The sequence below is a fragment of the Oncorhynchus clarkii genome, chromosome 21 (genome assembly GCF_045791955.1).
Source record: "Oncorhynchus clarkii lewisi isolate Uvic-CL-2024 chromosome 21, UVic_Ocla_1.0, whole genome shotgun sequence".
NCBI classification, from domain to species: domain Eukaryota; kingdom Metazoa; phylum Chordata; class Actinopteri; order Salmoniformes; family Salmonidae; genus Oncorhynchus; species Oncorhynchus clarkii.
The window spans coordinates 4,022,545-4,035,859 of NC_092167.1; the positions used below are offsets into that span (position 1 = coordinate 4,022,545).

At 40.5% G+C, this 13,315-nt stretch overlaps 1 protein-coding gene across 3 annotated transcripts in view; it reads right to left on the minus strand.

The window, feature by feature from the left end:
- Positions 1–13,315, minus strand: part of LOC139379642 (YY1-associated factor 2-like) — a 30,161-nt gene that overhangs the window by 5,456 nt on the left and 11,390 nt on the right. For all 3 annotated transcript variants that reach the window (XR_011628401.1, XR_011628402.1, XM_071122452.1), the window contains exon 3: positions 5,387–5,542. Coding sequence is in view for 1 of the 3 variants with exons in the window: in XM_071122452.1 (XP_070978553.1) it covers positions 5,387–5,542 (156 nt within the window). In the remaining 2 variants the exon portion in view is untranslated. The remainder of the gene's footprint in view (positions 1–5,386; positions 5,543–13,315) is intronic.

Genomic DNA, 13,315 nt, shown 5'->3' on the forward strand with positions numbered 1-13,315 from the left:
GCATACTACTACTACTACTACTAATCACACTACTACTACTAATCACACTATCATACTACTACTACTAATCACACTATCATACTACTACTAATCACACTATCCTACTACTACTACTAATCACACTATCCTACTACTACTACTAATCACACTATCATACTACTACTAATCACACTATCATCCTACTACCACTAATCACACTATTACTACTACTAAACACTATCACACTACTACTACTAATCACACCATACTGCTACTTATCACACATTCATACTACTACTACTACTACACACTATCATACTACTAATCACACCATACTACTACTACTACTACTAAACACTATCATACTACTACTACACACTACTACTTCTACTTCTACACACTATCATACTACTACTACTACTACTACTACTTATCACACCATACTACAACTACTACAAAACACTATTATACTACTACTACTAATCACACTATCATACTACTACTACTACCAATCACACTATCATACTACTACTACTAATCACACTATCATCATACTACTACTACTACTAATCACACTATCATAATACTACTACTACTACTAAACACAATCATACTGCTACTACTAATCACACTATCATGCTGATACTAATCACACTCCTACTACTATCATACTACTACTACTACTACTAATCACACTACTACTACTAATCACACTATCATACTACTACTACTATCATACTACTACTACTACTACTAATCACACTACTACTACTAATCACACTACTACTATCATACTACTACTACTAATCACACTATCATACTACTACTATCATACTACTACTATCATACTACTACTACACACTATCTAATCACACTATCATGCTACTACTACACACTATCATACTACTACTATACTACTACATATCATACTACTACTACTAATCACACTATCATACTACTACTAATCACACTACTACTACTACTACTACTACTACTACTACTACTACTACTACTACACTACTACTACTACTATCACACTATCATACTACTACTAATCACACTATCATACTACTACTACTAATCACACTACTAATCATATCTACTACTACTAATCACACTACTACTACTACTACTACTACTACTACACACTATCATACTACTACTACTACTACTACTACTACACTACTACTACTATCACACTATCATACTACTACTACCACTATCACTACTACTAATCATACTACTACCACTAATCACACTACTACTACTAATCACACCATACTGCTATACACACATTCATACTACTACTACTACTACACACTATCATACTACTAATCACACCATACTACTACTACTACTACTAAACACTATCATACTACTACTACACACTACTACTTCTACTTCTACACACTATCATTTTACTACTACTACTACTACTACTTATCACACCATACTACAACTACTACAAAACACTATTATACTACTACTACTAATCACACTATCATACTACTACTACTACTACTAAACACTATCATACTACTACTACTACTACACACTATAATACTACTACTAAACACTATCATACTACTACTACTACTACTACACACTATAATACTACTACTAAACACTATCATACTACTACTACTACTACACACTATCATACTACTAATCACACCATACTACTACTACTACTACTACTACTACTAAACAATATCATACTAATACTACACACTACTACTACTACTACTACTACTAATCACACTATCATACTACTACTACACACTATCATACTACTACTACTACTACTACTACTACTACTAATCACACTATCATGCTACTACTACTACTACTACTAATCACACTATCATACTACTACTACTACTACTACTACTACTACACTATCATACTACTACTACTAATCACACTATCATACTACTACTAATCACACTATCATACTACTACTACTAATCACACTATCATACTACTACTACTACTAATCACACTATCACACTCCTACTACTATCATACTACTACTACTACTACTAATCACACTACTACTACTAATCACACTATCATACTACTACTAATCACACTATCATACTACTACTACTAATCACACTATCATACTACTACTACTAATCACACTATCATACTACTAATCACACTATCATACTACTACTACTACTAATCACACTACTACTAATCACACTATCATACTACTACTACCAATCACACTATCATACTACTACTACTAATCACACTATCATCATACTACTACTACTACTAATCACACTATCATACTACTACTACTAATCACACTATCATAATACTACTACTAATCACACCATCATACTACTACTACTAATCACACTATCATCATACTACTACTACTACTAATCACACTATCATAATACTACTACTACTACTAAACACAATCATACTGCTACTACTAATCACACTATCATGCTGATACTAATCATACTATCACACTCCTACTACTGTCATACTACTACTACTACTACTAATCACACTACTACTACTACTACTACTACTACTACACACTATCATACTACTACTACTAATCACACTATCACTACTACTACTAATCACACTATCCTACTACTACTACTAATCACACTATCATACTACTACTACTAATCACACTATACATACTACTACTACAAATCACACTATCATACTACTACTACTACAACACTATCACACTATCACACTATCATACTACTACTAATCACACTATCATACTACTACTAATCACACTATTACTACTACTAAAAACTATCACACTACTACTACTAATCACACCATACTGCTACTTATCACACATTCATACTACTACTACTACTACACACTATCATACTACTAATCACACCATACTACTACTACTACTACTAAACACTATCATACTACTACTACACACTACTACTTCTACTTCTACACACTATCATACTACTACTACTACTACTACTACTACTTATCACACCATACTACAACTACTACAAAACACTATTATACTACTACTACTAATCACACTATCATACTACTACTACTACTACTAAACACTATCATACTACTACTACTACTACACACTATAATACTACTACTAAACACTATCATACTACTACTACTACTACACACTATAATACTACTACTAAACACTATCATACTACTACTACTACTACACACTAACATACTACTAATCACACCATACTACTACTACTACTACTACTACTAAACACTATCATACTAATACTACACACTACTACTACTACTACTACTAATCATACTATCATACTACTACTACACACTATCATACTACTACTACTACTACTACTAATCACACTATCATACTACTACTACTACTAAACACTATCATACTACTACTACTACTACTACTACTACTACTAATCACACTATCATACTACTACTACACACTATCATACTACTACTACTACTACTACTACTAAATACTGTCATACTACTATTACTACTACTAAACACTATCATACTACTACTACTAAACACTATCATACTACTACTACTACTACTACTACTACTACACACTATCATACTACTACTACTACACACTATCATATTACTACTACTAAACACTATCATACTACTACTACTAAACACAATCATACTACTACTACACACTATCATACTACTACTACACACTATCATACTACTACTACACACTATCATACTACTACTACTAATCACACTATTACTACTACTAAAAACTATCACACTACTACTACTAATCACACCATACTACTACTACTAAACACTATCATACTACTACTACACACTACTACTTCTACTACTACACACTATCATACTAATACTACTACTTATCACACCATACTACAACTTCTACAAAACACTATAATACTACTACTACTAATCGCACTATCATACTACTACTACTACTACACACTATCATACTACTACTACTACTAATCACACTATCATACTACTACTACTAATCACACTCATACTACTACTACACACTATCATATTACTACTACTACTACTACACACTATCATACTACTACTACTACAACACACTATCATACTACTACATACTACTACTACTACTACACACTATCATACTACTACTAATCACACTATCATACTACTACTACTACTTATCACACCATACTACAACAACTACTAAACACTATAATACTACTACTACTAATCACACTATCATACTACTACTACACACTATCATACTACTACTACTAAATACTATCATACTACTATTACTACTACTAAACACTATCATACTACTACTACTAAACACTATCATACTACTACTACTACTACACACTATCATACTACTACTACTACACACTATCATACTACTACTACTACTACTACTACACACTACTACTACACACTATTACTACTACTACTACTACTACTACTACTAAACACAACCATACTACTACTACTAAACACTACTACACACTATCATACTACTACTACTACTACACACTATCATACTACTACTACTACTACTACTACACACTATCATACTACTACTACTACTACTACTACACACTATCATACTACTACTACTAAACACTACTACACACTATCATACTACTACTACTAAACACTACTACACACTATCATACTACTACTACTACTACACACTATCATACTACTACTACTACTACACACTATCATACTACTACTACACACTATCATACTACTACTACTACTACACACTATCATACTACTACTACACACAATCATACTACTACTACTAAACACTATCATACTACTACTACTACTACACACTATCATACTACTACTACTACTACACACTATCATACTACTACTACACACTATCATACTACTACTACACACTATCATACTACTACTACACACTATCATACTACTACTACACACAATCACTACTACACACAACTACTACTACTACACTACTACACACTATCATACTACTACTACTACACTATCATACTACTACTACTAAACTACTACTACACACTATCATACTACTACTACACACTATAATACTACTACTACACACTATCATACTACTACTACACACTATCATACTACTACTACTACTACACACTATCATACTACTACTACTACACACTATCATACTACTACTAATCACACCATACTACTACTACTACTACTACACACTATCATACTACTACTACTACACACTATCATACTACTACTAATCACACCATACTACTACTACACTACTACACACTATCATACTACTACTACTACACACTATCATACTACACACTATCATACTACTACTAATCACACCATACTACTACTACAGGTTAAATGCAACAGGTTCATGATAAACAGTTGTTTATCTGTGAATGTTTACCTCATCTTCTTGTGGTTGTTCTTCTTCACTGTGGGCTCTTTGTCATTCTTCTCCTGGTCCGTTCTGTCCTTCTTGTCCTTCTTGGGCAGCAGCGTGGGCGAGGCGAACTGCGGAGCTACCCGCTGAGCAACCAGCTGGGAGACAGGACGAGGCTTCCTGTAGGAGCACACCGTACCATTAGTGAGACAGGGAAGCGTTTAGCGAGCAAAACCAATGTGTTATATTTACAAACTATCTAGTAATTAGCCGTTTCTAAGCCATTTATAAAGTACACCTTAATGTAGAGTGTCAACAATAACGTTTGAAAAAGCTGGAAACTTGGATACAGCAATCAACAATGACGTCACTTATGGGAAAAACAGAACTAGGCCAACATATCAAGTGAAAAGGCCGAAGCAGTGACCACGAACCACCCAGCTTTATACTTAAAAGAACATACAGCGTTGAATGCAATCTGTGGGTGTAGTCAAACCTACTCCCTGAAGAAGCAGCTACCCCATGTCCTCCTCCTCCTCTGTCGAAATGCTTCACAAAAACATGCATTATGCAATTATTCCAGTAGCACTGTGTACATGAGCTGTCTGGTCCTGTACTCTGCTTCTTTAGGGACGGACAAATCACTAGTGTGAATGCCAGCCCAGCCCACAGTGCTGACAGACCCATCTGCTGTTCTGCCATGGTGAGGTTACTACACCATACAGTCAGTGTGTTGTGTGTGTGTGTGTTTTGTTCTGCCATGGCGAGATTACTACACCATACAGTCAGTGTGTGTGTTGTGTTGTGTTCTGCCATGGTGAGGTTACTACACCATACAGTCAGTGTGTGTGTTGTGTGTGTGTGTGTGTGTGTTGTGTTCTGCCATGGTGAGATTACTACACCATACAGTCAGTGTGTGTGTTGTGTTGTGTTCTGCCATGGTGAGATTACTACACCATACAGTCAGTGTGTGTGTTGTGTGTGTGTGTTGTGTTCTGCCATGGTGAGGTTTCTACACCATACAGTCAGTGTGTGTGTTGTGTGTGTGTGTGTGTGTGTGTGTTGTGTTCTGCCATGGTGAGGTTTCTACACCATACAGTCAGTGTGTGTGTGTGTGTGTGTGTGTGTGTTGTGTTGTGTGCTGCCATGGTGAGATTACTACACCATACAGTCAGTGTGTGTGTGTGTGTGTGTGTTGTATTGTGTGCTGCCATGGTGAGGTTAATACACCATACAGTCAGTGTGTGTGTGTGTGTGTGTGTTGTATTGTGTGCTGCCATGGTGAGGTTAATACACCATACAGTCAGTGTGTGTGTTGTGTGTGTGTGTGTGTTGTGTTCTGCCATGGTGAGATTACTACACCATACAGTCAGTGTGTGTGTTGTGTGTGTTGTGTGTGTTGTGTTCTGCCATGGTGAGATTACTACACCATACAGTCTCTGTACTGACTGCAGAGTGATCTTTCCTTTCAGTGGTTCCCTCTAGAACAAAACACACACACGCTGACATTTCACAGATGAGCCCTCGAGGCAGAAACTCAACCAGCACATTTTGTACCAAATTCACCACCATGAGAGTAATTGTCATCAGCTTGTCTCTAGTCAGTTCCAATCACGCTGTAGTAAGATGGAGAAACAGTTTAGCCTAGAAAATTCTCCTTGTTTCTGCAGTGCTAATAATCAGTATGCTTATCTGTGATGGATCCGTTTATCTTCTGAATACTCTCAAACAGAAGAGTACTTGACTTTCTGACACACAGAAACCATGACAACTATAGCTGGACCGAGTCGCTAAGGGAAGAGGAAGGCATTGTTTAGATGACCATAATGGCCTCAATTACACTACAGCCTGAAAAATCTACATTCAAGTGTTGTTCTGAAAATCCCCTTACAGTAACTGCATCAAGGCCAGCCAGCATGGACATGTATCACATGGCCTATATACTGCCAGAGACACAGAGAGAGAGGGAGCGAGAGAGAGAAAGAGAGAGAGTCACAGCACAGCCCACCACGGAACTAACCAATGCTGACAACTTTAATCAGCCGGAGAACAATCTCTCAGTAATAACATGATTCATGTTGTTGTGTGTGTTGAAAATCATCTCCGTCCCGACTCCCCAAACACATTGGGATGGATGACAGGAGCGGCTGCAAGGTGACAGAGGAGCCTGCTGACAGGACTGATACTGTCATGTTGTACAGAGGTGGAGTGGTTAACAGAGCACAGCAGTTAACCCAATCAGAGAAAGCACGTGCTATAGGTCTCCAGTGTGTGTGTGTGTGTGTGTGTGTGTGTGTCCCGTATTGGCCTAGCATGTACACACCACATCAGGCCGGGCTGGGACAGGGACAGTAACTGAGGTATTGATTCCAATAGGATGATTTTCCTCAGTGTCTTGCTCGGCGTGCTAGCCTATGTTCTGACAGTAATGTTGTGTGTTGGAACCACTGTGTGGGAGTGTGATTTTCAATCAATAGCCCACTCCTGGAATCTGTTCTAGAATGGCTAATGGAGTCTGCCACTATGAAACTAGGACATCATGGAGGGGTTTAAATAAACGCACCAAACAGCAGCCAGACAGAGTGGATTTCCTTTCAGCCAGAAAAGATAAATAATGAGGAGGTGCCTTTAGATCTTACATCACCGTCTCTAGTCTCTACACTGCCCTGACACTTCACATTATTCACCAATCAATTGGTATGTATTTCATTGAAATGACTAATGAACAGAAGTACCCTAAGTCTCTCTCTCTCTGGTAGGGTATTTCACCCAATAGATATGTGAGCTATTTTCAAATTCTTTGTGGATCTGTGTAATCTGAGGGAAATACAGTGCCTTGCGAAAGTATTTGGCCCCCTTGAACTTTGCAACCTTTTGCCACATTTCAGGCTTCAAACATAAAGATATAAAACTGTATTTTTTTGTGAAGAATCAACAACAAGTGGGACACAATCATGAAGTGGAACGACATTTATTGGATATTTTAAACTTTTTTAACAAATCAAAAACTGAAAAATTGGGCGTGCAAAATTATTCAGCCCCCCCTTTGCTGCGATTACAGCTGTAAGTCGCTTGGGGTATGTCTCTATCAGTTTTGCACATCGAGAGACTGACATTTTTTCCCATTCCTCCTTGCAAAACAGCTCGAGCTCAGTGAGGTTGGATGGAGAGCATTTGTGAACAGCAGTTTTCAGTTCTTTCCACAGATTCTCGATTGGATATAGGTCTGGACTTTGACTTGGCCATTCTAGCACCTGGATATGTTTATTTTTGAACCATTCCATTGTAGATTTTGCTTTATATTTTGGATCATTGTCTTGTTGGAAGACACATCTCCGTCCCAGTCTCAGGTCTTTTATAGACTCCATCAGGTTTTCTTCCAGAATGGTCCTGTATTTGGCTCTATCCATCTTCCCATCAATTTTAACCATCTTCCCTGTCCCTGCTGAAGAAAAGCAGGCCGAAAAACCATGATGCTGCCACCACCATGTTTGACAGTGGGGATGGTGTGTTCAGCTGTGTTGCTTTTACGCCAAACATAACGTTTTGCATTGTTGCCAAAAAGTTCAATTTTGGTTTCATCTGACCAGAGCACCTTCTTCCACATGTTTGGTGTGTCTCCCAGGTGGCTTGTGGCAAACTTTAAATGACACTTTTTATGGATATCTTTAAGAAATGGCTTTCTTCTTGCCACTCTTCCATAAAGGCCAGATTTGTGCAATATACGACTGATTGTTGTCCTATGGACAGAGTCTCCCACCTCAGCTGTAGATCTCTGCAGTTCATCCAGAGTGATCATGGGCCTCTTGGCTGCATCTCTGATCAGTCTTCTCCTTGTATGAGCTGAAAGTTTAGAAGGACGGCCAGGTCTTGGTAGATTTGCAGTGGTCTGATACTCCTTCCATTTCAATATTATCGCTTGCACAGTGCTCCTTGGGATGTTTAAAGCTTGGGAAATCTTTTTGTATCCAAATCCGGTTTTAAACTTCTTCACAACAGTATCTCGGACCTGCCTGGTGTGTTCCTTGTTCTTCATGATGCTCTCTGCGCTTTTAACGGACCTCTGAGACTATCACAGTGCAGGTGCATTTATACGGAGACTTGATTACACACAGGTGGATTGTATTTATCATCATTAGTCATTTAGGTCAACATTGGATCATTCAGAGATCCTCACTGAACTTCTGGAGAGAGTTTGCTGCACTGAAAGTAAAGGGGCTGAATAATTTTGCACGCCCAATTTTTCAGTTTTTGATTTGTTAAAAAAGTTTGAAATATCCAATAAATGTCGTTCCACTTCATGATTGTGTCCCACTTGTTGTTGATTCTTCACAAAAAAATACAGTTTTATATCTTTATGTTTGAAGCCTGAAATGTGGCAAAAGGTCGCAAAGTTCAAGGGGGCCAAATACTTTCGCAAGGCACTGTATGTGTCTCTGATATGGTCATACATTTGGCAGGAGGTTAGGAAGTGCAGCTCAGTTTCCACCTCATTTTGTGGGCATTGGTCACATAGCCTGTCTTCTCTTGAGAGCCAGGTCTGCCTACGGCGGCCTTTCTCAATAGCAAGGCTCTCTCTCTCTCTGGATGACTGCACATCCTGTTCTTCCCACTCTTCCCTCCCCCTGTCTGTCAGCCTCTCTAATGAGGGTGTTGTGTTATACAGTCATGTTAAAACAGAGAGACACCAGGACCTGCCTTCATCAACACCGTGGGTCCTGATGACTCATTGACCCAGGCATAACACTGGTGTCTCACAGGGCTGCTGTTAGACCACAGCTGGCTGAAACGGTCAGCTCTCAAAGTGTTGTCCTGCTGCAGTATGTCTCAGGGCTGCTGTTAGACCACAGCTGGCTGAAACGGTCAGCTCTCAAAGTGTTGTCCTGCTGCAGTATGTCTCAGGGCTGCTGTTAGACCACAGCTGGCTGAAACGGTCAGCTCTCAAAGTGTTGTCCTGCTGCAGTATGTCTCAGGGCTGCTGTTAGACCACAGCTGGCTGAAACGGTCAGCTCTCAAAGTGTTGTCCTGCTGCAGTATGTCTCAGGGCTGCTGTTAGACCACAGCTGGCTGAAACGGTCAGCTCTCAAAGTGTTGTCCTGCTGCAGTACGTCTCATGAGGTCAACCTGAGATCATCTGATGTCGTTTTTGCTCTTTCTTTAACACAGTCCACACAAAAACACCAGTTCCCCTTAGACAACATAGTGCAAGTCATTCAATTGAAGACTAATGAAAGATTAGCCCCAGATCTGTTGGAGCTTTGGCCACCTGACTATCATTGTCATGCCATAGACAGCGAGAGGAGTTGGCACATACAGATCTGGGATCAGCCCGGTGTAAGCTGAATAATACAGTGTTAATCAGAGCAGAGTCCTCTGTCCTCCCACAGATCAGTCAACCTACAAGCTCAGTGTTCGGTGTGTGTGTGTGTGTGTGTGTGTGTGTGTGTGTGTGTGTGTGTGTGTGTGTGTGTGTGTGTGTGTGTGTGTGTGTGTGTGTGTGACTCCTCCTCCTGGGATTCAGTGACATGATTAATGTCTCTCCCTGCCAGAACTTGCTACTGCTATGCTGCTCTCCATTGGAGCTGTGTGTGTGTGTGTGTGTGTGTGTGTGTGTGTGTGAAAGAGATTGCTCTCTGCTTCCTATAGTTTATGGCACCTCCACAGCATTTGGCCCACTACGCCCTAGACTCCGCCTCCTCTGGGAGTCCTATAGAGTCATTTTCTCACTTTATAGTTATACACAGTTATATACACACACACATTTGCATTCTATTCCATGTTGCATCACAGCGTACTGTACAGTTTAGTATGGTGTAGGTGTAGGGATAAAAAGATGGCTTACATGCACTGTGTGGAGGATATTTGTAAGTATGCCCCATGATTGGTGGAGGCAGATGCCCACGCAGTGTACTGTACAATTTACATAATATAACATTCACTGCTGAAAGTCTGAAATAGGCATGGGTAAACAGTATCCACATGACAACTGTATTTTCAGTACAACAGACCTTTTCTCCAGAGAGGTCCTGCAAAAGCCTACATGGAGTGTGTGTGTGTGTGTTCACTGCTCACACACTTGAGCAGTTCCCCCATCATTCAAGCTGTCATACGAGGCCTCAGGTGAAGTTCAGTAAATATCCGTCTGAACTTGTGGAAATATTCTGGCACAATACTGGCTACAGTAGAATGATGACTGTTCCTTCCCTTGGGCTGAAAGTGTCAGAGAACTCATTAGTGGACAGCTGGTGGGGTGGAAGGTCAAATACAACTTGGTCTTCACACACCCAGTTATTAGACTGCTAGCCGGACGGCTAATGTTTGGAACGCGCTGTTTCTAACAGTTGTCTAGAAGCAGTTAAGTCACCCTTCATGAAGAGTGTTATATTGTTTTCTAATGACTAGAAGCCAGAGCAGTGAAAGCAGTGGAATAACTTGGTGTCTCCTCTCCAATGGCTGTAAAATACCTGAACGCAGAGTGGGATAATCATTAAAAGAATGGTGTGTAATTTGCCTTCCTGTATTCATCTCATAATGTGGCTAATGGCGTGTCTTTAATGGCCCGGCAGTAACGCGTGGCGGAGTGTTTACTGCCGTGCCAATTCAACTGTACGTCACAAGCTCTTTTGTTATGTTCGTTTTGGTTACCCCCTCCTCTCTCCCTCGTCTCTTCTCTCTTCCCTCTGTCCTTCCTCCCTCTCATCTCCCTCTACACTCCTTTCTTCCTCCCTGGCGTCTGTTGCCATCCTCCCATCCTGGAGACAGTACAGCCTCGTTGACAACGTGCTTTCAATTCTGGTTCTATCTTCTCAAGCTGCATCAGAGAGAGCAGCTCTGCTAAACCTCAGTTTTGTAAAACATTCATCTTAATCTAACTGCTGGCTGCACGCAACCCAACCATCTCTCTCTCTCCCCTGTCCCCCTCTCCCGGTGTCTCTCTCTCTCTCTCTCCCCGTGTCTCTCTCTCTCTCCCCGTGTCTCTCTCTCTATCCCCGTGTCTCTCTCTCTATCCCCGTGTCTCTCTCTCTCTCTCCCCGTGTCTCTCTCTCTCTCCCCGTGTCTCTCTCTATCTCCCAGTGTCTCTCTCTCTCTCCCCGTGTCTCTATCTCTCTCCCCGTCTCTCCCCGTGTCTCTCTCTCTCTCCCTCGTGTCTCTCTCTCTCTCCCCGTGTCTCTCTCTCTCCCCGTCTCTCCCTCTCTCCCCGTGTCTCTCTCTCTCTCCCTCGTGTCTCTCTCTCTCTCCCTCGTGTCTCTCTCTCTCCCCGTGTCTCTCTCTCTCTCTCCGTGTCTCTCTCTCTCCCCCCGTGTCTCTCTCTCTCTCCCCCCCGTGTCTCTCCCTCTTCTTCGTGTTTCTCTCTCTCTCCCCGTGTCTCTCTCTCTCTCCCCGTGTCTCTCTCTCTCCCCGTGTCCCTCTCTCTAGCTCTCTTTCTACCTCCATCTCTCTCCTCCCCTCTTCTATCCCAAATGAGCTCAGTACCAACGCATTCATCTGGGAGTAAAGTTAGGCCTGTTTGACACAGATACAGGTAACTTTAGACCTATGTAACTAATTCCATATTAAAACCGGATTACAAATGACAGTGACCATGCAATGATCTTACATAGGTCTACATTATTGTTCAAGCTAAAATAATCTTTGAGATATATATATAATATCTCAAGCTAAATGAAGCCAGAGGGAAACAGAAAAGTCATATTAATATCCTCCATAATCCATGTCCTACATTAGACTTAGTACACCAGCTGTCTGGCTCTTTCCCCACTGGAAGAGCCCTCCTCCCTCCCTGGAAGAGCCCTCCTCCCTCCCTGGAAGAGCCCTCCTCCCTCCCTGGAAGAGCCAGCCAACCCCCTGGAGTGTGCTGTGTGTGGACGGGCGGGAGACGCGGGTCGAGTCATGTTGCTATTGGCCCTTCATTAACTACCGCGACCTCCTTTGTTGGCCATCTTGCTAGCATCA